The sequence below is a fragment of the Chrysemys picta genome, chromosome 2 (assembly GCF_011386835.1).
Source record: "Chrysemys picta bellii isolate R12L10 chromosome 2, ASM1138683v2, whole genome shotgun sequence".
NCBI lineage: Eukaryota > Metazoa > Chordata > Testudines > Emydidae > Chrysemys > Chrysemys picta.
In genome coordinates this window covers 1485078-1512931 of record NC_088792.1, presented here as the reverse complement: position 1 = coordinate 1512931, position 27854 = coordinate 1485078, and the positions used below count along the sequence as shown (strand labels likewise).

The 27854-nt window shown below is 50.1% G+C and overlaps 1 protein-coding gene across 2 annotated transcripts; it reads right to left on the bottom strand.

Annotated features, from left to right (window-relative positions):
- Positions 1 to 2734: 2734 nt before the first annotated feature.
- Positions 2735 to 26601, bottom strand: LOC135981869 (uncharacterized). Of its 2 annotated transcripts, XM_065586461.1 has the most exons (3): positions 25633 to 26601; positions 12753 to 12884; positions 2735 to 6875 (listed from the first exon to the last, which is right to left on the bottom strand). In XM_065586461.1, the coding sequence occupies exons 1-3, from the start codon at positions 26207 to 26209 to the stop codon at positions 3844 to 3846; spliced, it is 3741 nt and encodes a 1246-aa protein (XP_065442533.1). In that variant the 5' UTR covers positions 26210 to 26601; the 3' UTR covers positions 2735 to 3843. The 2 variants fall into 2 exon arrangements, with proteins under 2 accessions (XP_065442533.1, XP_065442534.1); XM_065586462.1 differs by lacking the exon at positions 25633 to 26601 and having other exon boundaries at positions 12753 to 13392.
- Between the last annotated feature and the right edge of the window lie 1253 nt (positions 26602 to 27854).

Below are 27854 nucleotides of genomic sequence, written 5' to 3'. Positions count from 1 at the left end.
GCGTTTCTCCCTGTAACACTCTCACTCTGGGGACTTTCCAGTGCTGGGCTGACAGCAGCTGAGCTCCCAGCCTGGCTAATTCACACTGTGCTTCAGAGCCAGACAGTCACCCACTGTTAGGGCAAAATTCTCCTTCTGCAAAGGCCTTGATCCAAAGCACGTACTGGAGCGGGGGCAGGGCATGGTGCCAGCCAGAAAGCGAGTTCTGTCCATTTCTCTGCCCCAGACCAGGGAAAATGTGCAGATTGAATAACTTTACACATAACCACCAGGGAGAGATTTCCGAAGTTAGTTGTGTCCAAACCTCCTGTGCAGTTACCCAGGAGGGACTTGGATCTACAAGGACAATGCCACATTTATGAGTTTTTGTTGTGGTGGTGGTGGTGTTCTCTGTTGTTTTATAGCACCAGTAGTGCACTAGGTGCTGTAAAGGTCATGAAATCTTATTTCTAGCAGGTTAATCCTACATTCCATTGGGTTCCCCTAAACCCCACCGAATCTGATGGCAATTTGGGGGTGGGGGGCAAGAAATGCAGAATCAGGCTCTGACTTTTCTATTTATTAAAGACAAAATGCCCTTCCCTCACTGATATTTGAAATCATTTGCCTTGTTGGATAACCCTGGGGCTGGGATAAGTGGGTGTCCCAGGCAGACAAGGGATAAGCTGTTAATGCAAAAGGGAACCAGGGTTTTAACATTAAACTGTTAAATGTGGCCGGGGGTTTCGGGTCAGGTTATCACTGGCAACCCCATTGTAACAACCATCATTAACAATCTCTTTAACCTTTTCCTAAGGACGCACGCATAGAAAGGAAAACGGTTAACAGCTTTGAAATGTAAAGGATTAAGTAAGACTTCCATTCTGACCATACCCCTGATTCCCTTTAGCTGTAGAGAGCCTCACAGAGTGGGGAACTCTTGCCTGACAGTCTCTTAGGTGGCATTAAAGATGGATTTCAGAGTAGCAGCCATGTTAGTCTGTATCCGCAAAAAGAACAGAAGGACTTGTGGCACCTTAGAGACTAACACATTTATGTGACCATAAGCTTTCATGGGCTACAGATGGCGTTAACTGCACCTTTTGGGGGGGAAAGAGAAAAACTTTGTTCGGATGCTGATTGCTGAATTCCAATTCTGTTTCCTTTAAGACAAAACAGGACAAACACACACACAAGGGGAGAGAAAAGAACAGGGAAGAGAGAAAATGCAGCTGCTGACAGAGGTGCCGACTTTCCCTTGCCACCTTGCTGCTGCTGAAACACAGCTCCCACCACGCTCTGATTAGCCATTCGGAGACCTGGCAAATCGGTACCAGCTTTGGGCTGTTTAAGGCTTTGCTTAATATATACACTGGACCTGATTGTCCCTTTGCAGTAGTTTTACTCAGGGGTAACTCCACTGACTTCAGGTGAGTCGCTCTGGTTTCCAGGAGCGGGAGAGAAGACGGGTTCAGTGTGAGCTTCCTTTTGGCTGCGATTAGTTATTTCTTGTCATCTTGTTTACAACTCACTTAAACCACCAATACTGAGAGTGCTCGGGTATTAAAAAAATAAAAGAAAAGGGTTGTCCTCGCTAGCACCTGAACTTACACTGGTGCAGCTCCAATCCGGACAGTGACTAAGGCCTGGTCTACACTAAGGGCGGGAATCGATCTAAGTTACACAACTTCAGCTACGTGAATAGCACAGCTGAAGTTGACGTACTTAGACCTACTTACCGCGGTGTCTTCACTGAGGTAAGTTGAGGGCTGATGCTCCCCCGTTGACTCCGCCCACACCTCTCGTCCTGGTGGAGTAGCAGAGTCGATGGGAGAGCGCTCGGCGGTCGATTCATCACATCTAGACTAGACGCGATCCGTCGATCCAGTGGGTAATGTAGACAGTGGTAATGTAGAGAGAGCACTCGTACAGACAGAACATACGGTTCTAACCCTGATCTGAGAAGTTTCCACGTGAACATTCAATAGTGAAGCAATTTCCTCCTAAGAAATCAAATTAACTTTTTTGTTCTTTTTATAAAATATTTCCCCCCAGATTGAAGGGGTGAGATTCTGCTGTCAGTGACACTGGAATAAGCTGAAGTCAGCGCAATAAAAGTGGGGTAAGTCAGAGGAGAATCAGGCTTATTGAATCTTAAAAGAAAATGTTATACAACAGGGGTCTCAAACACGCGGCCCGCGGGGTTATTTTCTGTGGCCCGCGAGCCCCTCGCAGCCCCTCCGCCTTCCCCCAGTGTTTACCTAGAGCGGCTCCGGCTGGACGCACACTGGGGGCCCCCGCGCCGCTCCGGGAAGAGGCTGGAACGTGGGGAAGGGGGGGGCGGAGGGGCTGTGTGTGGCTGTTGCTTCAGACTCCGCCCCCAGCAGCTCCAATTGGCCGCAGTTCCCCGTTCCTGGCCAATTGGAGCTGCTAGGGGCGCTGTCTGAAGCAACAGCCACACACAGCCCCTCCGCCCCCGCTTCCCCACGTTCCAGCCTCTTCCTGGAGCAGCGCGGGGCAGGGCAGACAGGCAGGCAGGTAGGGAGCCTGCCCTGCCCTCAGTACGTGCCGGGCCAGATCCTGCCCCCCGAACCCCTCCTGCAGCCAAACCCACTGCCCTGAGCCCCGTGCTGCACCCCGCACCCTTCCTGAACCCCAACCCCCTGCCCTGAGCCCCCTGCCGCACCCTGCACTCCTCTTGCACCCCAACCCACTGCCCTGAGCCCCCTGCCACACCCTGCCCCCTGCCCCCCTGCTGTACCTCTCACCCCTCCTGCACCCCACACCCCAACTCCCTGCCCTGAGCCCCCACCACACCCCACACCCCTCCTGCACCCCCTGGGGGCAGGGAGGGGGCAGAGTTGGGGTGGGGATTTCGGGGAAGGGGTTGGAATGGGGGCAGGGAAGGGGTGGGAAGAGGCGGGGCAGGGGCGGGGCCTCATGGAAGGGGTGGAGTGGGGGCAGGGCCAAGGGCGGCGGGGTGGGAGGTGTCAGTAATTCGGGCCAATGTACTAGTCCTCATGTGGCCCTCGTGGTCATTTGAGTTTGAGACCCCGTTATACAAAGAAGCAGAAATACCAATCCTGAATCACGGCTAAGCTACATACTTTGGGTAAACTGGCTATTCCTTTTTCATGGGTAAACTGCAGTTAAGTTTTATTAAAACCAGCTTTTAACCATATCTACTTTTCCTTTCACAAATTTTTTTAATGCAATCTTTTTTCCTTCACGCTTCTGGTACATATCCTTCTCTCCTGGCAGCAGAGCCTCCTTATTGGCAATCTTTCTTACTATCTCAGCTTCTTCCCTCATTTCCCTCAGTGATTTTATTCTTTCTTGGTACCCAGGCTTTAGTTCCTGTTGTTCCGACATGATCAGCAGGTCAATGTATTCCGGAGTGGACAGCGGGTTGGGTTTCAAAGCAATTGCTTGCAGACGCTGGAGGCTGCGAGATGATTTATCAATAAGCTCCATTAATATCTCTTCCACTGCAGCGTATTCCTGAGACAGCTTCTCAACCACACTCTGTGTCGATAACACCTCACCAGACGCCTTCTCATACTTTTCTTTCAGTTGTGTATAGGTCTGTTTCTCTTTTACTACTTTATATTCCCACCTGTACTTTTGATTGAAATGAACATTCCAGTCACATTTACCAGGGCAAACTGTGCAACATCCTGTATTCCCATCTATAGCTGTACACCCGCGCTTACCACCATCATCAGGGATTGCACAGGGATAGTGACACGTATAGTGACACCGCTGGCAGTTTGTTATATAGACACCCGTACCAGAGATGTCCTCCTGCACTGGCACTGTTTTCTCTACCTCATACTCAAAGTCTTTATTGGCCTCCATATCACCCTAACGCTGTTCCAGAGCTTCCTGTGTCTTTCTCAGTTCTTCTAGCTTCACCAGACCGGCTTTGATTTGTGGCTGCAGCCCTTCCACAGCCGTCTCCAGCTCCTTCCGCTCTCTGAGAACTTCCTGCGTTAAAGTTAAACTTCTGGTTTCTAATTTAACTAAGGATTCAAAAAATGTCTTCATGCTCATGGCTCCCATTTTCCAGAACATTTCATCAAAATTAAAACTGCCCTTGTCAGCTCCAGCATTACAGGCAAAGAGTGCGGAGTTATTGAATTTGAAATGAACAGGGATGTCATTAGCATCTTTAGCACAAGGGACATCAGCTGCATTAATGGCCTCTAGAACAGGGGGTGTCTGTCCATCTGCGAAGGTGATCAGGATTTGTATATTGTCTTTTATATCCTTCCCAAAGATAGAGAGCACTGAGTCAAACACGTACTTCTGGGCATGTGTCAAACGAGCTAGTGAGGCCTGAACTACGACGCAGACGGCGTCAATGTGATCAATGGCCCCTCGGGTGGAGAAAAACTCTAGAATCTGCCTTGTTATCGCTTTGTCTTGCTCTATCCCTCTGGTGTCACCAAATCCTGGGGTGTCTATTATAGTCAGGGAGTAGGGGACTTTGAAACCCTTTTTGTGGTTAACTTCATAGGCTGTCACTTCAGATGTCTGGCTCTCAGCTTGGCTTCTGTTTGTAGTCTCATGGATTAGTTTGAATCGGAATTCATCTTCCCACTGCACACCCAGGATATAGTTGATCATCCCATTGATGAGTGAAGTTTTCCCAGACCCAGTTGCTCCCAGCACCATAATGACTTTGTTAGGGATCTGTCGGTTCTCTTTCCCCAGTCTATACTTCGGATGTGTTGCGTTAGAATCGAACACCGCCTTCTCTATTGGAAGTGCATAAACTGAGGGCTGCCCTTTTTCTATCAGAGTGCTCTTCTGGAAGAAATCTTGTGCTAGTGTCCTTAATTCTTCTCCTGATGTTGAAATTGATACCTCCTCACCTGGGTGACTCACAGTCCCGTCCACACACACAGCCAACACCCGGAATTTGTAGGGCGTCTGAGGCCTCAGTCCATCAATGGTACAGAACTCTGTTCTCTTTCCTGTCCTTCGTTCCAGCCATTTGTCTTTCCTATCATGACTTTCACCTCCAGCTTCCTCTTTATATTCCACCTTATACTCCCTTATACTGACACCATCTCCAGTGACACTTGGACTCTCCCAGGTGAGAGTTACGGCAGATGAATCTACAGTATCTGTTACAGGCTTCCCAGGCGGGCTGGTAGGAAGCGTCTTCACAGGATCACTCACGTCGCTGCTCTCGCTGAGCCCTGGTTTGCTCACTGCAGCGTATCGGAACTGGTACTCGGTGTTTGCACGTAGCCCTGTTACTGTGAATGTCACTTGTGTGTTATTTACAGTCACAGCCGTCCAGTTCTCCTGCCCTACAATTCTGTACTCTGCCCGATAGCCGGATATCGCAGCCCTGCCATAGGCTGCTGGGTTAAACGTGAGCTGCACATGGTCATGTCTGATTCCACCAATCAGGGGAGGAAGAGGCTTTGATGGAGGCTCAAAGTTGGTGCTGACCAGCTCTCCATCCTCATACAGGTAAATGGCGGCTCCCGGATGGTCCTCATCTGGAACAGACGCCACAATGAACCGGGTCTTTTCTTGAGATTTATTGATGCTGGTAAAGTCTAAGAAGGACTTTGCGAATTTTCGTGCTTTTCTTCTTATCTCTTCATCCACAAACCACTGTTTGGAGTTTGATTTTTCATAGGGAGAACTGGCTAATGCAGAATCATGAATTTTCTCCAGAAACTGTCTTTGAAGCCAAAAGTTCAAATCTGATAAATATGGTTCTTTGTTGTGTAATGAAGTGAGTGTGAAAGACACAACAGAGTCATGCTCATGGCTGAGTACTATTTTTTCTAGTTCACTCTCGGAGGATACGAGTTTCACATTCTGTAGCAAAGTAAGGTAGGAATCCACTAAATTCATCTCTCTCTCCTTTGTTTCCAGAAATTCATTGAGTCTCTGTGTATTGAATGGTGATTGTTCTTTGCTTTTTAAAATGTCCACCAGGGCCCCTTCCTCTGCTCCACCTCCACGGATAGCAGGTAAGATTCCTGCTAGTTGTTGCTGGAAAGTCTGTCTGTGTTGCTGACACAGGTCTTTGAATTGCTGGATTTTCTGTTTGATTTCGGGGAAGGTTGTGGCAATTGGATTTTTTATCATGTCATTGCATCGCATGTCCAGTTCAGTCAGTTGCTCCAAGGCTGTTTGAGCATCAAAGATCAGCGTTATGCTGATCTCACGCACCAGCCGAGCAGCTCTGGAATCCAGCTTGGTCAGCGGGTACAGCCAGACTCTCACCGGTACGGCCTTCTCCCCGCTGGCACCCAGCAGCTTGGGGAGGGTGGAATAAATTTTCATGGCATCTTGGAAATTAGTCGGATTTTTCTCAAGAGCAAAATCACCATGGAACTTGCAGTTAAAATTTTCAGCATTTAATTTTTCCTTTTCATCCATTTTGACAGTTCCTTCCCCTTCTATGGAAAACTTGGGTATCTTTTTAATTGCAATCTGGAGCTTTCCCTCTATGTCACGTACATTCTCAGAAGACAAAACTTCCCGGTCAAACACGAAGAAAGCCTGAGCCCCGTACAGCACAGCCGTGACCACATGGGTGGCCGTGCCTTGGTCAAATACAGCACCATAAGAGACATTCTCTGGTCCTAAATGGTTCATAGTTAAGTGCTCAAACTTTGTTGTGGCAGAGTACTGGAGAGTAACTCTGGCCTGTTGTTTGGATTTTTTGGTGTCATTTAAGTATTTGGCAGATCCACTTACTTCAACCAACCCCCCCAGGAAACTGGCCTTCAGCGAGGCTGTGACATTGAGGGCATTGGCCTTGTCTTCAATGGTGTCGGATGCAATGATCTCATAGCTAGTCCAGGGTTGTGGTTTTGTGTTTACATCCTTGAGAAGCTGTTCCAGGCCCCACAGCGTGATCCCTGGAATAGTAGAGACAAACACATGGTAACGTAACTGATAGATGCACAGGACACAGAGTCTATCCGTGGTTTAATTGTGTCTCATTTCTGAGATTGATAAATAACGAGTGAAGGACATCAAGTAAACTGACCTGGTAACGTATAAACATGCCAAGTCAAGGCTGGACTACGCCCCTAACAACCTTCCCTTCCCCCAGCTTCTTACAGGACTTTGGAAGACGTGATCTTTTCTGATATTTTTTTTAATAAATCCCTCTCCAGAGTGACTGAGTTCACTCCCCCTTCAGGAATACACTGTCACAGGTAGCAAGTGCTCTAGTTATGATCGAAATGTCACTTCATTAGAAACATCTGGTTTATTGGATTTAAGAAGCTAGGAATTGCCACGCTTGACCTGATCCGTGATCCATCTAGCCCCGTATTCTGTCTCTGAGCGTAGCCAGCACCAGATCCTTCACAGGAAGGCACAAGAAACCTACTGTATTGTTGGAAAATCTGCCCTCATGCAGGTCTCATCGATCTCTAATAGTTGGAGATTGGCTTAAATCTTGAGCATGAGGTTTTATATCCCTTCCTCCACTTTCTTTTCATTGTTATAATCCCCGTATTCCTGTTACCCATATAAAATTCCAGTCCCTCTAAATGTCTAATCCTGGCCTGGGGTGTCCGGGATTTTTCCTCCCTCCCCTCCCTTCCCCTCACACAGAGTGCGGCGCGGCTGATTGGGCGCCTGGGCCTGATTTAGCTGCTCCCATTGGCCTCCAGCAGGCAGAGTCCCTCCCCTGCTCTCCCCCCCACCTCAGCGCCGCATCGCCAGCATCTGCAGGGGAGGGGCAGCGTGCTCGGCAGCTTGTTGGGTTTGGCTCCACGTGGCGCCAGCGGCTGGAGCGGCCTGGTGGTAAGAGGAGTCCCGGGGGGCTGTCGGGGAGCAGGGGGAGGGTTGGATGGGTTGGGAGTTCTGGGGGGGGGGGCTGTCAGGGGGTGGGGAGTGGTTGGATGGGGCGTGGGAGTCCCAGGGGTCTGTCTGGGGGTGGGGGTGGGGATAAGGGTTGGGGCAGTCAGGGGACAGGTAGGGGGTAGGGTCCTAGGGGGCAGTTGGGGGGGTCTCATGAGGGGGCAGTTAGGGAACAAGGAACAGGGAGGCTTAGGTAGGAGGTGGGGTTCTGGAGGGCAGTTAGGAGCAGGGGTCCCAGGAGGGGGCAGTCAGGGGACAAGGAGTGGGGGGGGTGTTTGGGAGTTCTGGGGGGGGGCTGTCAGGGGGCAGGGGTGGGGAGAGGGATCGGAGCAGTCAGGGGACAGGGAGCAGAGGGGTTTAGATGGGTCGGGAGTTCTGGGGGGGCTGTCAGGGGGTGGGGAGTGGTTGGATGGGGCGTGGGAGTCCCAGGGGTCTGTCTGGGGGTGGGGGTGTGGATAAGGGTTGGGGCAGCCAGGGGACAGGTAGGGGGTAGGGTCCTAGGGGGGCAGTTAGGGTGGGGGGGTCTCAGGAGGGGGAAGTCAGGGGACAAGGAGCAGGGGGGGTTGGGGGTTCTGAGGGGGGTGGGAAGTGGGAGGGAGTGGATGGGGGCGGGGCTCGGGTGGGGCTCTCCCCCATCCTCTTTTTTGCTAGTTGAAATATGGTAACCCTAAAAAAGCGGTGCCCTGGCTCGGCAGGGAGGAGCCGCCTTCTGGAGGCACCGGAGAGCCAGAGCGTCAGCTTGCGGGGGTGGCGAGCCCCAGCCATGGAGGAGATGGCGTGGGACAGGGGGGCAGCAGCCCTGCAAAGGTGGCGGCACCGTTAGCGGGGAGCAGCCGCGCCCCCCGCCCCTCCTGCTCAGGTCAGCGGCCCCCGTGCACCCCCCGGCTGCCCCCTCGCCACGCTCAGGCTTTGCAGCTCCCAGGCATATGAGCCGCCGCCGGGGCGCAGGGCTCTGAGCCTGCTCCGGGAGGGGCAGCAGCAGTGGTGGCTCAGACTCCCGGGAGCTGCAGAGGGGGGAGCCGGGGGTCGCATGGGGGGCCGGCGCCCGCATGCATGCATCCGCTGCAGCCTGCACGAGCCCCTGGGGGGGGCGCCGGGCCGCAGCCTGGGCTGGAGGGGCGGGGGGCGCGGCTTTGCTTTGGCTCTCCGGTGCCTCCCGAAGGTGGCTCCTCCCTGCCGAGCTGCTGCCAGGCAAAGCCAGTGAGTGGACTCGGCGCGGAGGCCGCCGGGGTCGGGTGGGGAGGGCTCGTGGGGGGACTGTGCACCCTCCAGGGGAGTTCAGGGGGTGTGGGGGGGAACCTGGTCTGGGGAGCAGCCCCTGCACAGAGCTGGCCCCTGGGGTCTATAAAGGCTCGTTGGAATTTGCCCCTCAATGAACCGATGTGCGGGGGGGGGGACGACGCAAGGTGGAAGTCTGGCTCTTCACTGACCAAGGACAACCCCTGTGAGTGGGGTGTGGTGGAGGGAGAAGGGACAGGCACGCTAAAGGAACTTTTGGTTGTAGAACTCAAGAACCTGAGGCAAAAGACACTGCCCAACGCACTCTGGGGTGGGATGTTTGCTCATGGTTTAAGGTTTATGAATCCTGCCTGCAGCGCTTTCCCAAATTAATGTCCGGTGACGTCTCTCCTTTCAGTCAAAGTTTATGTTTTACACTCAGACTCTGCGTGGGAGTGGGGAAGGACAGCCTCTTCGATTCACCCTGGAGTGTGTGTAATTGTCCCGGGTTATTGGGTGGGAGCTTGAGCCAGTTCTGTGTTGTACTGTTGAAAGGGAACCCCTGGATATTGAATCCGGCCCTGGTTGCTGTCCATGTCCCCTGGCAGAAGGGTTATCTCTATAATGCCATAGGAATAGCTCTGGTGGCATTTTCCATCCCGTTCCTCGGGCACCCTGGCACCGTTTACTGTTAGGACGGTGACTGGACCCAGAGCGGGTGTTTTCACCGAGCTGCCCACAGCGATGCCCAGGCCTTTTCCAGGGTGGGAACAGTTAATATAGGACACAGTGATGGGTGTAAATAGCTGAAGTTTGTCCTTCTAATGGGTCCCATCATGCCCTGAAGATCTGTGTGTAGAGAGGTCCCTTCTCACTGGGACCTCACCCCTCCCATGTGGAAATGGGGGGATGAGCCAGCTCGGGGGCACTGTCCCCCTTTCCTAGGCCGACTGCGGTGCGGGGGGTGCTGCAGAGATACTGCAGTGGCAGGGCAGCGGATGGGGATTTTCTCGTTTCTCCTAGTGCAGCCAGGGCTGTAAGGAGGGTCGGCAGTACCCGGGCTGCACTAGGAGCCCTTTATTTTTTCCCCAACTCAAATCCCAAACCCAAATGTTCCTCAAATAAACAGGTGCCAAATGCTTCTTTTTCCTGAAAAAAGAAGAACAGGAGGACTTGTGGCACCTTAGAGACTAACAAATTTATTAGAGCATAAGCTTTCGTGGACTACAGCCCACTTCTTCGGATGCATATAGAATGGAACATATATTGAGGAGATATATATACACACACAGACAGAGAGCATAAACAGGTGGGAGTTGTCTTACCACCTCTGAGAGGCCAATTAATTAAGAGAAAACAAACTTTTGAAGTGATAATCAAGCTAGCTCAGTACAGACAGTTAGATAACAAGTGTGAGAATACTTACAAGGCGAGATAGATTCAATGTTTGTAATGGCTCAGCCATTCCCAGTCTTTATTCAAACCGGAGTTGATTGTGTCTAGTTTGCATATCAATTCTAGCTCAGCAGTTTCTCGTTGGAGTCTGTTTTTGAAGTTTTTCTGTTGTAATATAGCCACCCGCAGGTCTGTCACTGAATGACCAGACAGGTTAAAGTGTTCTCCCACTGGTTTTTGAGTATTTTGATTCCTGATGTCAGATTTGTGTCCATTAATTCTTTTGCGTAGAGACTGTCCGGTTTGGCCAATGTACATGGCAGAGGGGCATTGCTGGCACATGATGGCATATATCACATTGGTAGATGTGCAGGTGAACGAGCCCCTGATGGTATGGCTGATGTGATTAGGTCCTATGATGATGTCACTGGAATAGATATGTGGACAGAGTTGGCATCGGGGTTTGTTACAAGGATAGGTTCCTGGGTTAGTGGTTTTGTTCAGTGATGTGTGGTTGCTGGTGAGTATTTGCTTTAGGTTCGGGGGTTGTCTGTAAGCGAGGACAGGTCTGTCTCCCAATAGAAGCCCTCTACACCAATATTCCACACAAAGATGGACTACAAGCTATCAGGAACAGTATCCCTGATACTGTCACAGCTAACCTGGTGGCTGAACTTTGTGATTTTGTCCTCACCCACAACTATTTCACATTTGGGGACAATATATACCTTCAAGTCAGCGGCACTGCTATGGGTACCCGCATGGCCCCACAATATGCCAACATTTTTATGGCTGACTTAGAACAACGCTTCCTTAGCTCTCGTCCCCTAACGCCCCTACTCTACTTGCGCTACATTGATGACATCTTCATCATCTGGACCCATGGAAAAGAAGCCCTTGAGGAATTTCACCATGATTTCAATAATTTCCATCCCACCATCAACCTCAGCCTAGATCAATCCACACAAGCGGTCCATTTCCTGGACACTACTGTGCTAATAAGCGATGGTCACATAAATACCACCCTATATCGGAAACCTACTGACCGCTACACTTACCTACATGCCTCCAGCTTCCATCCAGGACACACCACACGATCCATTGTCTACAGCCAAGCCCTAAGATATAACCGCATTTGCTCCAATCCCTTGGATAGAGACAAGCACCTACAAGATCTCTATCAAGCATTCTTAAAACTACAATACCCACCTGCTGAAGTGAAAAAACAGATTGACAGAGCCAGACGAGTACCCAGAAGTCACCTCCTACAAGACAGGCCCAACAAAGAAAATAACAGAACACCACTAGCTGTCACCTTCAGCCCCCAACTAAAACCTCTCCAGCGCATCATCAGAGATCTACAACCTATCCTGAAAGATGATCCTTTACTCTCACAGATCTTGGGAGACAGACCTGTCCTCGCTTACAGACAACCCCCGAACCTAAAGCAAATACTCACCAGCAACCACACATCACTGAACAAAACCACTAACCCAGGAACCTATCCTTGTAACAAACCCCGATGCCAACTCTGTCCACATATCTATTCCAGTGACATCATCATAGGACCTAATCACATCAGCCATACCATCAGGGGCTCGTTCACCTGCACATCTACCAATGTGATATATGCCATCATGTGCCAGCAATGCCCCTCTGCCATGTACATTGGCCAAACCGGACAGTCTCTACGCAAAAGAATTAATGGACACAAATCTGACATCAGGAATCAAAATACTCAAAAACCAGTGGGAGAACACTTTAACCTGTCTGGTCATTCAGTGACAGACCTGCGGGTGGCTATATTACAACAGAAAAACTTCAAAAACAGACTCCAACGAGAAACTGCTGAGCTAGAATTGATATGCAAACTAGACACAATCAACTCCGGTTTGAATAAAGACTGGGAATGGCTGAGCCATTACAAACATTGAATCTATCTCGCCTTGTAAGTATTCTCACACTTGTTATCTAACTGTCTGTACTGAGCTAGCTTGATTATCACTTCAAAAGTTTGTTTTCTCTTAATTAATTGGCCTCTCAGAGGTGGTAAGACAACTCCCACCTGTTTATGCTCTCTGTCTGTGTGTGTATATATATCTCCTCAATATATGTTCCATTCTATATGCATCCGAAGAAGTGGGCTGTAGTCCACGAAAGCTTATGCTCTAATAAATTTGTTAGTCTCTAAGGTGCCACAAGTCCTCCTGTTCTTCTTTTTGCGGATACAGACTAACACGGCTGCTACTCTGAATCTTTTTCCTGAAACACTAAGTTGGGCCCCGGGCTCCCCCCGGGGTGACAGTTACCTGGGATGAGCGAGTCGCTGCGGCAGTCGTACAGCATCCCCAGCTGGAACGGGCGGCCCAGAGCCGGCATCTCAATGGTGTCAGCTGATCCAGCCATTGTTCCACTCCCAGACGCTCTCCCCTCTGTCTGACCTGCAAGAAATAACTGGGTTACACTTACGTTTCTGGGGAGCAGATTTAGAATCGAGTCACTGGCTTCAGTCTTCAAAGTTTTTTCTGAACATTGCCCTGGTTGTAAAAGAAAGACGTATCTTCTAGTCTCCACAGGGGACAGGAGAGGAAGAAAGTCACTCAGATTTACCTCTCCCTTTTCCCGCCTCAGATTATGAATTCTAAATGTTATGTTTCAAAGGAATTGTTCCTTTTAGCAAGAATGGGAAATAGTTATAATTTGACGCAATTTAGAGAGATGTGAGCCACAAAGCAAAACTCCTGTTGAATTTTGCAGCTCTCATGTGTGATCCCAGACGTGTTGAACGAATGCTATGACATGCCAGCAAGCTGGATGTCCTGATAGGTGCTAAGCTGCAGCCCAGGAAGCCATAAATACCTGCTGCCCAATGGTTAAGAAGACACAGACAACAGCTCTTCCTTAACACAAGCCAGAGCATGCCTCTGAAGTCTAAATAAAACCACACACCTTGCAGGCCTTGCACCTTGGAATAGAGCAGGAACATCTGCCAACAGATACAGCATAAGGAAAGGTTTCAGAGTAGCAGCCGTGTTAGTCTGTATCCGCAAAAAGAAGAACAGGAGTACTTGTGGCACCTTAGAGACTAACAAATTTATTAGAGCATAAGCTTTCGTGGACTACAGCCCACTTCTTCAGATGCATCCGAAGAAGTGGGCTGTAGTCCACGAAAGCTTATGCTCTAATAAATTTGTTAGTCTCTAAGGTAGCATAAGGAAATCTCCCTATCCGAGACCATTCCCAGAAGAGAGTGAAAGGGAACGCCTCCTGTCAAGGCTGGATCCCCACTTTGAACTTTAGGGTACAAATGTAGGGGCCTGCATGAAAACTTCTAAGCTTAACTACCAGCTTAGCTCTGGTTCGGCTGCCACCATTTCAATGGATCCCATTCCTGGGAAACCTTGAAAAACCTTCACCAAATCCCTGGTGAAAACAGATCCAAACCCCTTGGAGCTTAAAACAAGGGGAAATTAACCATTCCCCTCCTTTCTCCCACCAACTCCTGGTGAATCAGTTCCAACCCCCCCTGGGATCTACAACAGGGAGAAATTAACCATCCCCCCTCCTTCCTCCCACCAACTCCTGGTGAATCAGGATCCAAATCCCTTGGATCTTGAACAAGGAAAAATCAATCAGGTTCTTAAAAAGAAGGCTTTTAATTAAAGAAAAAGGTAAAAATCATCTCTGTAAAATCAGTATGGAAATTAACCTTACAGGGTAATCAAACTTAAAGAGCTCAGAGGACTCCCCTCTAGTCTCAGGTTCAAAGTACAGCATACAAAGATAAACACTCTAGTAAAAGGTACATTTACAAGTTGAGAAAACAAAGGAAAACTAACACGCCTTGCCTGGCTATCTACTTACAAGTTTGAAATAGGAGAGACTTGTTTAGAAAGATGTGGAGAACCTGGATTGATGTCTGGTCCCTCTCAGTCCCGAGAACAAACACCCTCCCAAACAAAGAACACAAACAAAAACCTTCCCCCCCCCAAGATTTGAAAGTATCTTGTCCCTTTATTGGTCCTTTAGGTCAGATGCCAGCCAGGTTACCCGAGCTTCTTAACCCTTTACAGGGAAAAGGATTTTGGAGTCTCTGGCCAGGAGGGGTTTTATAGTACTGTACACAGGACAGCTATTACCCTTCCCTTTATAGTTATGACACGCCCCCCAAATCACAGATAGTGTTGGATGTTCGGTTCCACACTGGCTGTGATTTCTTCCTGGAGTTCTAGGAGAAAACAGAGTTAATAAGACACATGTACCTTTAGACATACTACTGATTATATAAAAACTAACAATATGTTTCATTCCAAGAACAATTGTTAACCAGTTAACTCTGGGAAACTTTCCCGGGAGAGTGCATCAGCCACTTTGTTAGAAGCTCCCGAAATGTGTTGTATTTCAAAATCAAAATCTTGGAGAGCTAAACTCCACCGAAGAAGTTTTTTGTTATTTCCTTTGGCGGTATGAAGTCACTGTAGCGCAGCATGGTCTGTTTGTAGTTGGAAACGCCGTCCCCAAACATATGGGCGTAGCTTTTCCAGCGCGTACACAATGGCATAGCATTCCTTTTCACTGATTGACCAATGGCTTTCCCTCTCAGACAGTTTCTTACTGAGAAACACGACAGGATGGAATTCTTGATCTGGTCCTTCCTGCATTAAAACTGCTCCCATGCCTCGCTCGGATGCCAGGCCTAGGTTTGGTGACTTTCCTGCATAAAATCCTGGACTGGGGCAGCTGCAGCGCTTCGTCCAGCAGAGGGAGTCGGGGCTGCATCCACCACAGCTGCACCTCCCAGCCCAGAAGACGGGGAGCTCTGGATCCCCCTTCTGTCTCCCGGCCTGGCAGAAGCCTTGAGGGAGACCCCACTCTCAGCTTACACAGCCACCCCTAGACACCACACAGCTCTAGCTCCACACACACCGCTCCAGGTCACAGCCCCCTTACATCCCGGAGATGTAGCGCTTCCGGCAGACGTCTGAGCTCTGCTTTAGGCTAGATGAGCTGAGCGCGGTAGGAAAAGAATGGGCAGCATTTCCAAAGGACATGCCCATGTGAGGAGCTCCCACATCCTCCTGTAATCCGGGTCAATGGGTCTGAGGAACGAGGGAGCCAAACTTGTTGCCAGGCAGATGAGAGATGGGGAAGGCTGCAGGTGCTTGTAGACGGGTATTTTAGCAAACAACCAGCCGCCTAAGCCACTGCCAACTATTGGGATGGACTATCAATGGTTTTGCTTATTGCCAAGAATAGTTATTTAGTAGATCTTTGTAGTAACTTAGCTTAGTGAAGGCATAGCAGAAGGGAGGAGGGATGAACCTGACTCTCTGTGCCCTTTTCTTGATGTGTGGGGGTGGGCATCTGTGAAAAACAGGCCTACACTGGGTGACATTATTGACATAAACTGTGACCGTATAGCTCATTGTTGCAACCACTGTTATATATTTGCAGCAAATATTGTATAAAGGTTGTCGTGTGAGGTGTCTATAAAAAGGTTATGATGTTCTGGTTATGATTATGCTATCTGTATGTGTGTAGTTGAAGTTATGAATACTGGCTATGTACTTGTATCTCAATGTTATAAAAAGGCAGTCAGCAGCGAACCAGCTGAGCGGCAAACAGCGGAGGCTAACAGAGGGAGTTTGCCTGGGCGTTTGCCTGGGGAGAGCCCACTGAGGCTTTTCTCTTGTGGGCTTCTCTGAGTAGTTTCTGCAACAGCTGAGGAGGTTCTTAGAAGGAAGGTGATATGGAAGGTGAGCGTTCAGCTGTTGTAACCTGCACAGGTTGTGCCATGTTTGTCTTTCTTCCACAGGACAGAAGTGACTTTGTCTGTACAAAGTGCAAGCTGGTCTCCATATTGGAAGAGAAGGTTCGAGGTCTGGAGAAACAAGTATCAACCCTGCGTTGCATAATAGAAAATGGAGATTTCCTGGACAGACGTCAGGATATGTTTCTACGGGCACAACGTTCTGAAGAATCGGAGCAGGCTGCCCAGAGGGGACAGAGGGACGGGGAAGAAATTTGGCAGCATGTGACCTCCAGAAGAAGAAAGAGGAGCGTCCATGTACCAGCAACGGAGATACAGGTTAGCAATCGTTTCCATGTTCTCTCTACAGGTACTAATGCGGAGAGTGGAGTAGATGACACATCTGAGGGAAGGGAGCAGAAGAGACTCCACTGATTGGAAGGCAAAAGATGCACTGTCCTAGGGATGGGGGTTCCATGACCACCACTCCCAAGAGAAGGAGGTGGGTGGTGGTGGTCGGGGACTCCCTCCTCAGGGGGACTGAGTCATCTATCTGCCGCCCCAACCGTCCTAAGTGGTAGTAGAGTCCTGCACTTAGGACGGAAGAATCCCATGCACTGTTACAGACTAGGGACTGAGTGGCTAGGCAGTAGTTCTGCAGAAAAGGACCTAGGGGTTACAGTGGACGAGAAGCTGGATATGAAGTGGACTACATCCACCCTGATTGAATTGGCCCTGTCAACACTGGTTCTCCACTTGCGAAGTAACTCCCTGCTCTCCATGTGTCAGTATATAATGCCTGTATCTGTAACTTTCACTCTATGCATCCGAAGAAGTGAGGTTTTTACTCACAAAAGCTTATGCCCAAATAAATCTGTTAGTCTTTAAGGTGCCACCAGACTCCTTGTTGTTTTTGTAGTTACAGACTAACACGGCTACCCCCTGATAGCTGGATATGAGTCGACAGTGTGCCCTAGTTGCCAAGAAGGCTAACGGCATTTTGGGCTGTATAAGTAGGGGCATTGCCAGCAGATCGAGGAACGTGATCGTTCCCCTTTATTCGACATTGGTGAGGCCTCATCTGGAATATTGTGTCCAGCTTTGGGCCCCACACTAGAAGAAGAATGTGGAAAAATTGGAAAGAGTCCAGCGGAGGGTAACAAAAATGATTTGGGGCTGGAGCATATGACTGATGAGAGGCTGAAGGAACTGGGATTATTTAGTCTGCAGAAGAGAAGAATGAGGGGGGATTTGATAGCTGCTTTCAGCTCCCTGAAAGGGGGTTCCAAAGAGGCTGGAGCTCGGCTATTCTCAATGGTACCAGATGACAGAACAAGGAATAATGGTCTCAAGTTGCAGTTGGGGAGGTTTAGGTTGAATATTAGGAAAAACTTTTTCACTAGGAGGGTGGTGAAGCACTGGAATGGGTTACTAGGGAGGTGGTGGGATCTCCTTCCTCAGAGGTTTTTAAGGTCAGGCTTGACAAAGCCCTGGCTGGGATGATTTAGTTGGGGATTGGTCCTGCTTTGAGCAGGGGGTTGGACTAGATGACCTCCTGAGGTCCCTTCCAACCCTGATATTCTATGATTCTATGAATGTGTTTTGATTCTAAGTAGCCTCAGTGAAACATTTGGTCAGCTTCTTGAGAAAGGACTATTCTCAGTAAGTGCCCAGTCAAGAAACACTTAACTGACAATGAACTTTGGGAGATGCCAATCCACATCTGAGCTTTCCTGGGAACATTCAAACTAACACGTAAACAATGGCATCGGCCTGTAAAGAACTGAATCATGCATGGACATGTGACTTGCCCATGTGACTCCACTCCATCTTGTTGCTGTGATTTTTCACAGGAGAACCAAGGGGTTTCCACCCACAAGAGAGAGAATATAAAAAGCCCTGAAAACTCCTCCATTTGATCTTCAATCCTGCTTCTTACTTCTGGAGGAACCTTGCTACAAACTGAAGCTCTGAACAAAGGACTGAATGACCCATCCCAGCTGGGGATGTTCCTGAGACTTGATTTGAACCTGCAGTTTATTCCATCGCTGCTGCAAGCCTGAACCAAGAACTTTGCCATTACTGGATGCAATTGATTCCATATAACCAGTTTTAGCTCTCATCTATATTTCTTTCTTTTTATGAATAAAACTTTAGATTTTAGATTCTAAAGGATTGGCAACAGCGTGATTTGTGGTAAGATCAGATTTGTATATTGATCTGGGTCTGGGGCTTGGTCCTTTGGGATCAGGAGAACCTTTTTCTGTTACTGGGGTATTGGTTTCATAACCATTTGTCCCCATAACGAGTGGCACTGGTGGTGATACTGGGAAACTGGAGTGTCGAAGGAGATTGCTTGTGTGACTTGTTAGCCAGTGGGATGAGACCAAAGTCCTCTCTTTTTGGCTGGTTTGGTGCCTTATTAATAAAGGACACCCAGCTTTGGGCTGTAACAGCCCAGCTCTAAGCGATTTGTCCTGAATTGATACTCTCAGTTGTGTCCCACCAGAGACAGCATCATTACAACCTGCCAGACTAATGGCTGGAAACCACAAAACCGCATCCAGTTTTGACGTTCTTTGTAACCAGCAATTGATTCCATTTGATCAGCTATGTGACACCTTTGATTGACATGTCTTTGTAACTGTGGGGTATAAAAGGGGAATTGTGGGTCTGGGTCAGGCGGGTCGCTTTGTGGACACATTGAGAAGATCTCTAGCCACAGACGGAAGGCTGGCCACTGAAACCCTGTGTCTGAATCACCCAAATACCACTCCAGACTCCTGCGAGGTAATCCTGAAGGGTATCTTGCAGTTTGGGGTGCTCTATAACCTATTGTCTTTGTATGAGCTTGAGACTAGATAAAGCCATGACTAAGTAGAGGCATTCCACTGGGAGTGCGAGAAACTAACAAAGTACTGGCTTTTCAGTGAAAGCACGTGGTTTAGATTTGTTTGTGCCACTGCCAGCCATAGAGCAGACTGAGGTGCTGAGTCTCCTTTGGTCTCTCCTGATATCGACTCACAAAGAGTAAAGATCCTGAGAGCTTTGGGTTCAATGGAAGCCTGGGTAACATGCTCACCTCACCGGGGCATTTGAGCTGTGTGATTGGGTGAACCCTGGGAATGGAGGGCCGACTAAGCCAATCAGAGTGGGGATGACAGCTCTGCATGAGGGGAGTGCAGGCCGACCCCTCCTCCCTGTCTTCTCCCCCCTGGACAGAGGGGAGCACAGGCGACCCCCTGACTGTCTCCCCCCGGCCCGAGGGGAGTGTGATGATCTTGGGGTTCATTAGACAACAAACCAGGGACTGAGAAAGGAATAACACTTTTTTATTAAACTAGACAGCTCCAGTATGAAACTGCAGAAAAACCTAAGAGTCTCTGGATTAAGTTTAGAAGTGTGAGCAACAAGGGTGATGTCGTGGTGGGAGTCTGCTATAGACCACCAGACCAGGGGAATGAGGTGGACGAGGCTTTCTTCCGGCAACTAGCAGAAGTTACTAGATTAGATTGGCTATTAGGAAAAACTTTTTCACTAGGAGGGTGGTGAAGCACTGGAATGGGTTACCTAGGGAGGTGGTGGAATCTCCTTCCTTAGAGGTTTTTAAGGCCTGGCTTGACAAAGCCCTGGCTGGGATGATTTAGCTGGGAATTGGTCCTGCTTTGAGCAGGGGGTTGGACTAGATGACCTCCTGAGGTCCCTTCCAACCCTGATATTCTATGATTCTATGAGAGCCCCGGTGGTGAACTGCTGCACACAGCTACACATTTTCTCCACCCCTGTTCCAGGCACCTCTCCAAATTCCTAGATTCCTAACACTGTCCCTTCTGAGGGAGTCTCTCTAAGGGTATGTCTACACTTGCAGAGTTTTTGCGCTGTAAGTTTCACTGGTGCTAGGGAACCGGTGAAAGAAAAGCACTGGTTTGTGTACTCCCTTAATTCCACAGACGTCAGAGAGTGGTTACACTAGCAGCACTTCCATGCTCGTGAGAGCAGTGCTCTAGGGCAGCTATCCCACAGTGCAGCTCTCGGTCTTGTGGGGGGGGGGGGATGATCGCGGGGCATCCTGGGTCCCTGCACAGCCTCCTCTCCCCAAACACTGATCAGCTCCAGGAGCTCAGCAGTGCTCCAAGCAGGGGATCGTTTGCTCCGTGGAGCAGCCTTGTCACCTGGCCAGATGATAAGTGAGCACTTGCCAAGAAAACAGGAAGGGGAGTTTCAGAGTTCCCCATCTGTTTACCTGGCATCAGAGCAGCAGAGCTGCTGGCCAGAGTGGTCACCTAGGCATTGTGGGATATCTTGCAGAGACTAAAAGCTGTGTAAACAGGAAGAACTTTTCTTCACTTGCACATCACCGCAAAAGCATCACCGGTAAGAGCTGTACGCCTCTCGGGGAGCTGGTTTTCTGTTTGCGATGAAACTTCTGAGTTTCACTGCAAAAAGTCATTGGCAAGTGTAGACGCTCCCAAGGGACTTTTTCCGCTTTAAATGGCAAGTGTAGACCCGCCCTTTGGTTATAATCTTGCACAAACATCTCTCCAGGGAGTGTGGGTGATTTTTCCCTCCCATCCCCACTGTCTCCCCAAACTTGGGCTGGTGCCGATTTTGCCCTGAAAGGGGTTTGGGGGAGAATAACTGGTCTCTGACGCACCCAGGAGGCCCCTGCACCGAGGGGACTTTTCCCACTGGAGTGAGGCCTGTTGCTGCCGCAGGGAGACTGGCCCCTGGATGAATCAGCCCCTCGGCACCTCCCCGCACTCAGGCACCTGCAGGCCTGAGACGCCTGATCTAGGCCCAGGGAGTAGCTAAGAACCCAGGCTGTTGAACCCACTGCAGCCAAGACGAGCAACACCAGGTAAGGGCCCCTCTTGAGGACTAGTGGCCCTTGAGGGTAAAGCGACTCGTAAAAGCCCCTGACACTGCTCTGCCTTTCCTTCAACTGCTCTCAGCCAGGTTCACGCTGTGTAACGTGTGACTACAGGAACTAAATTCAGTGTGAAGCTAACAAAACAACATCATTGTATTTAAAAATAAACGCAGAACCTCTAGTTACCCTTTAACCATCAGGTACTCTGTGGTTCCTGGCTGGAAGCAAGGCCAGCGGGCGTTTTATCCCGACAGACACTGCTGGGGAGACATTAGCCTGTTATCTGCATTTACTCTGTACAGCAAGTTAAACTTCCAATGACAATTGTCAATACCACGAATTCTTTGATCAAACACCGTAGCCAGACTTCAGAGACACACACAGACATGGGCGGTGGGTGAACCACAGGCTCAGGGAGGCTGCTCCCGGCCCACCCCTTCCAGCTGAGGCCCCGCGTGGCCCCCCAACCCCGGAGCACAGGCGGGCAGTGCATGGTCCTCCCCTCCCCCGTAGCCCTGGGCCGCACAGCCCCAACGGGGGGTTCCCCCAGCGCTGGGCAGCCCGAGCCACCCCAAGTCCCACCCGCCCTCGCCCCAGCTGGCTTCCCGGAAGAGGAGCAGCCTGCCTGGGCTGGGGCCAACTAGGGGCAAGCAGGAGGGGGCCTCGGGGGGGAGCGTGGGCCTGGCCATGCAGGGCTGTTTGGGGAGGCACAGCCTTCCCCTGCCTGTGCTATCTACAGCCCACGCACACAGACCAGTGTGCCCAGTGCCAGCTCCGCTGGGAGAATGGTTCTCTGGTCTTCCCTCCGAGCCTGCAGCTCGCTCTGACTTCTGTGCTGTCTCTCAGCCTGCTGGGGATTTCTCAGCACAGCTCTGGGGGTTATGTGGTTCTTCTACATCAGATTAGGGCTTCTACCACATGGAAACAGATTTCAGTTTCTGTGTGTGCCAGTGTTTGAGGTGGGGGGTGGGAAGGTGCTCAGTCCGCACATTCTGACAGGAAACCTATTTGGAGTGAGTTCTACCGGTATTTGTGTTCAGAGCAACATACGGGTACAACACCGGAGAGAGAACAGACTGAGCTGTTCCAAACAGTTAACAACACAGTGGGGTGTGGGAACAGGGTGTGCGTGTTCTTGATTATTAAGGACTCTGCTCATCTCCAGGCTGAATTGTTACTGGGCACTTAAGCTGCATGTGCTGTACTTGCAGGCCCCTCAGACACGTCATCTGGTGCAGGATGCGGTTGCTAATTTTTTTGGTGTGTGTGGGGGTGTGTGTCTCACACGTCATGTGACACCGGTGCTCTGTACTCTGCACCAGCTGCCACTTCATTTCGGGGGGGCCCCTCATAGTGTTCATTTTGACAAATAAATCTCTGTTTGAGTTTGGGGCCTGGTTCCCGCGGGGATGCTCCTCTGGTTGAGTGCTATCCTGACAGGTGTCATCAGTTGAGAGTGATGAAGTTAAGCACCCCCCCACCCCTCCCCAACTAAGTGCAAAAAATGTTTGTATCACAGCAATTTTCAAGGCAATTGAGTGTCCATGGGGATTTTAGAGCACTTAGAAAAATCAGCTGTTAAACAGTGAGAGAGTTGTAACCATAACTATTGTGCAGCTACTGCCCCACTAAAATCTAGGTTCATCTGCTGCCCCCTGTACCGTGGGTCACAGGGTCCAGACACCCCCAGGGCAGAACAGGGGGGTCTGAACCCCAAAGAATAAGCAATGGAATCCTCTGATTGTGTACAATGCTATTGCGAACAGGGGCCACTAACAGGGAGTTTCGAGAGGGAGTTCTCCAGGTGAAGGAGGAGCAAATACGGGACCCTTGAGGTAAGTGGCTGTCAGTAGTGTGTGTTTGTATTTGGGGGTTACTTGCTGTGTGCTGAGCTTGTTTGGTTGGTTGTTTGGTTGTTTGAAGGACCGTGTGCTGTGGCCGGCAGTTGGAAGCTGTGAGCTTCAAACAAGATTTGAAATCTAGAAGCCTCTGTTCATTGGCTGAGCCTTAGTCAGGAGGCGGGGCTATCAGGATGGCCAGGGCTTTATAAAGCTGTGAGCAAGTGACCAGGGGCCGCTAACAGGGAGTTTTGAGGGGGAGTGGAAAGGGGGCGAGGTACACTTGCTATGCTTTAAAACCTTTAAACTAAACTATAATCAAAACTCCTTGATTTAAACAAAAACCCCTGTCAGTAACCTACGTAGCTATAGGAGACAATGCAGGGAGAAGCCCAGCTGCAGAGTGGGGGCTATCCAGTTTATTGCGCTGAGTGCAGCATGTATGATTACCTGCCCTGTGGGCGGGTGGCGTATGTGTGCATTCGGTGCAAGGAGCTCCTGGCCCTCAGAGACCACGTACGGGCTTTGGAGGCCAGGGTGGAGGAACTGGAGGAGCTAGGGTTACCATACATCCGGATTTTCCCGGACATGTCTGGCTTTTTGGTCCTCAACTCCCCGTCCGGGAGGAAATTCCAAAAAGCCGGACATGTCCAGGAAAATAGGGAGGGGTCGTGGGGCTTGGGTCCAGGCTGGAACCGCTGGGGCCGGCGGTGCTCGTCCACAGGTGCCCCGGGCCCAAGCCGAGCTGCAGTCGCTAGGGCCGGGGCCGGAGCCGCCAGGGCCGGGGCAGGCTAGAGCCGCTCAGCCGGGGCCGGCGCGCTTGGCCGGAACCAGGGCCGGTGCCCCAGGGCCCGAGCCAAGCCAGGCCAGAGACTCTTGGCCAGGGCCTCTTGGCCAGGGCCGGCCGCCGGAGGGAGCCACTCAGCCGGGGGGGCCGGACTGGGCCGTGTCTCCTCACGCCCCCCCCACCGCCCCCACCCCAGCTTACCTGCTGCCTGCCTGTTTCAGGCTTCCCACAAACATTTGATTTGCGGGAAGCAGGGGAGGGGGAGGAGCAGGGTGGCGGAGCGTTCAGGGGAGGGGGTGGAGTTGGGGCGGGGACTTTGGAGAAGGGGCGGAGTTGGGGCGGGTGGGGGCGGGGCTGGGGCGGGGAAGGGGCGGAGTTGGGATGGGCTGGGGCCCCATGGAGTGCCCTCCTTTTCTTTTATTAAAATATGGTAACTCTAGGAGGAGCTCAGGGAGGCAGAGAGGTATGTTGATGAGGGTTTCCGGGACACTGTAGAATTGTCCCACCTCTGGCAGACAGCCCCTGCGCTGTTGAGGAGGATGAAAGGCCCAGGGAAGCAGAGCAGTCAATGGGAGCAGAGGGAAACCTTCCCATAGTTGGGACCCTCCTTCCAGACGGTGCTGGGGTTACCTCTCACACTGAGGTTGCCTCTCCGGGGGAGGGAACTCCAGTCACTAGGAAAAGGCAGGTGTTAGTAATGGGCGATTAGATCATTAGAAACGTAGATAGCTGGGTTTGTGATGACGGGGAGAACCGCATGGTGACTTGCCTGCCTGGTGCGAAGGTTGCGGATCTCTCGAGGCATCTAGACAGACTTATGTGTAGTGCTGGGGAGGAGCCGGTGGTCGTGGTACATGTAGGTACCAGTGACATAGGGAAGGGTAGGAGAGATGTCCTGGAGGCCAAATTTAGGCTGCTAGGGAAGAGACTGAAATCCAGGACCTCTATGGTGGCATTCTCAGAAATGCTCCCAGTTCCACACGCAGGGCCAGGTAGGCAGGCAGAGCTTCAGAGTCTCAATGCGTGGATGAGACGATGGTGTAGAGAGGGGGGGTTTACATTCATTAGGAACTGGGGAAACTTTTGGGATGGGGGAGCCTATACAGGAGAGATGGGCTCCACCTAAACCAAAGTGGAACCAGACTGCTGGCACTAAACATTAAAAAGGTTGTAGAGCAGTTTTTAAACTAGGAGATGGGGGAAAGCCGACTGCTGCAGAGGAGCATGTGGATCGGACAGCAATGCCCCTCTGCCACGTACATTGGCCAAACCGGACAGTCTCTACGCAAAAGAATTAATGGACACAAATCTGACATCAGGAATCATAATACTCAAAAACCAGTGGGAGAACACTTTAACCTGTCTGGTCATTCAATGACAGACCTGCGGGTGGCTATATTACAACAGAAAAACTTCAAAAACAGACTCCAACGAGAGACTGCTGAGCTAGAATTGATATGCAAACTAGACACAATCAACTCCGGTTTGAATAAGGACTGGGAATGGCTGAGCCATTACAAACATTGACTCTATCTCCCCTTGTAAGTATTCTCACACTTCTTATCAAACTGTCTGTACTGGCCTAGCTTGATTATCACTTCAAAAGTTTTTTTTCTCTTACTTAATTGGCCTCTCAGAGTTGGTAAGACAACTCCCACCTGTTTATGCTCTCTGTATGTGTGTGTATATATATCTCCTCAATATATGTTCCACTCTATATGCATCCGAAGAAGTGGGCTGTAGCCCACGAAAGCTTATGCTCTAATAAATTTGTTAGTCTCTAAGGTGCCACAAGTACTCCTGTTCTTCTTTTTACTAAAGATAATCTGAGCCTCTATCTCCTTGAGCGTCTTCCCCAGCCTGGCATAATCTCCCTTGATTCTCGCTAACGAGAACCTAGCCGTGTCATTTGTTCCCACATGAAGGATTATCAAGGGGTTCTTACCTGGTCCTTTTAGGATCCTTTTCAACTGCAGGTCCACGTCCCGTATCTTTGCGCCCGGTAGACAGCACACCCTTCTGTTCTCTGGGTCTGCCCTGGTCACAGGCCTGTCCAATCTCCTCAGTGGAGAGTCCCCAATCACATACACCTGCCATTGCCTGGCAACAGTGCGATCTAGTAATCTAGTCTCTGATCCCTTTAGTCCTGACCTGTGTCCGTTCCTATCTTCCCTTATACTCCCCCTTGTGCCTTCTTCTATCCTCCTGGGGCCTAGGTTTTGTGCTGTCTCCATTAACTCCTCCCCTCTCTCTATAGGGCTAGCTGCTCTTCTCTTCTTCCTCACCCTCCCACCTTCAGTCACCATCTGCTGCCCCTCCACCTGGTTATCCAAACACCCAAACCCGTTCCTGAGTTCTATTTCCCCCTCACTAGCCCTCTTTTTCCTTGGCCTGCTTCTCACGGTCACATGCTTCCACCTCCCTTGTTCTTCCCCCAACATTCCCCCCTCCCTGTCCTGTACCTCTGCTTCCACCTGCACCCCTGAGCCCTCCCGTTCGGTCCCTCCTTGCCTGTCCTCCATCAGCTGCTCAAATCCCCGTCTAAACTCCAGTGTAAAGCACTGCCCAGTGGAATGAAAGTGCTTCACCCCGCAGTGTGCACTGGTGCAATTCACTTCACAACGTGTCAGGCGACAGGAAATCAGAGCCAGTGAGCAGAGTCCAGCCTGTTACATGAGTCATCTCCCTGTATCCGGCTTCCTTGGTTTCATCTCTCGCTCTCTCTCTGTGGCTCAGTCTTACTGCGTTCTCTTTTTATTATTTAAGTCCCCAGGATGTGCAGGTGTCTGTATGGCTGTAACCTTCCTCCTGCCGTGCCCCCTCCCTCCCTACGGTTGGGTACCTGTATTTGTCACATCTTTCCAGACGTCCACCAGAGCAGTGGGGCTTTCACGGAAAAGTTGAACTTTTACATGACACAAAAAGAAGAACAGGAGTACTTGTGGCACCTTAGAGACTAACAAATTTATTAGAGCATAAGCTTTCGTGGACTACAGCCCACTTCTTCGGATGCATATAGAATGGAACATATAATGAGGAGATATATATACACACATACAGAGAGCATAAACAGGTGGGAGTTGTCTTACCAACTCTGAGAGGCCAATTAATTAAGAGAAAAAAAAGAAAAAAAAAAAACTTTTGAAGTGATAATCAAGCTAGCCGAGTACAGACAGTGTGATAAGAAGTGTGAGAGTACTTACAGGGGGAGATAGTCAATGTTTGTAATGGCTCAGCCATTCCCAGTCCTTATTCAAACCGGAGTTGATTGTGTCTAGTTTGCATATCAATTCTAGCTCTGCAGTCTCTCTTTGGAGTCTGTTTTTGAAGTTTTTCTGTTGTAATATAGCCACCCGCAGGTCTGTCACTGAATGACCAGACAGGTTAAAGTGTTCTCCCACTGGTTTTTGAGTATTTTGATTCCTGATGTCAGATTTTTATGGCTGACTTAGAACAACGCTTCCTTAGCTCTTGTCCCCTAACGCCCCTACTCTACTTGCGCTACATTGATGACATCTTCATCATCTGGACCCATGGAAAAGAAGCCCTTGAGGAATTTCACCATGATTTCAATAATTTCCATCCCACCATCAACCTCAGCCTAGATCAATCCACACAAGCGGTCCATTTCCTGGACACTACTGTGCTAATAAGCGATGGTCACATCAATACCACCCTATACCGGAAACCTACTGACCGCTACACTTACCTACATGCCTCCAGCTTCCATCCAGGACACACCACACGATCCATTGTCTACAGCCAAGCTCTAAGATATAACCGCATTTGCTCCAATCCCTCGGATAGAGACAAGCACCTACAAGATCTCTATCAAGCATTCTTAAAACTACAATACCCACCTGCTGAAGTGAAAAAACAGATTGACAGAGCCAGACGAGTACCCAGAAGTCACCTCCTACAAGACAGGCCCAACAAAGAAAATAACAGAACACCACTAGCTGTCACCTTCAGCCCCCAACTAAAACCTCTCCAGCGCATCATCAGAGATCTACAACCTATCCTGAAAGATGAACCTTTACTCTCACAGATCTTGGGAGACAGACCTGTCCTCGCTTACAGACAACCCCCCAATCTAAAGCAAATACTCACCAGCAACCACACATCACTGAACAAAACCACTAACCCAGGAACCTATCCTTGTAACAA

What these genes read in the sequence shown, in the direction of transcription:
- LOC135981869 (XM_065586461.1), bottom strand. Translation starts at nt 26,209, where the DNA reads ATGGAGGACAGGCAAGGAGGGACCGAACGGGAGGGCTCAGGGGTGCAG. An exon ending in AAGGATCCTAAAAGGACCAG is followed by an intron (nt 12,885 to 25,632) that starts GTAAGAACCCCT and finishes TATTTCTTGCAG; the next exon opens with GTCAGACAGAGGGGAGAGCG. An exon ending in CAGCGACTCGCTCATCCCAG is followed by an intron (nt 6,876 to 12,752) that starts GTAACTGTCACC and finishes CTACTATTCCAG; the next exon opens with GGATCACGCTGTGGGGCCTG.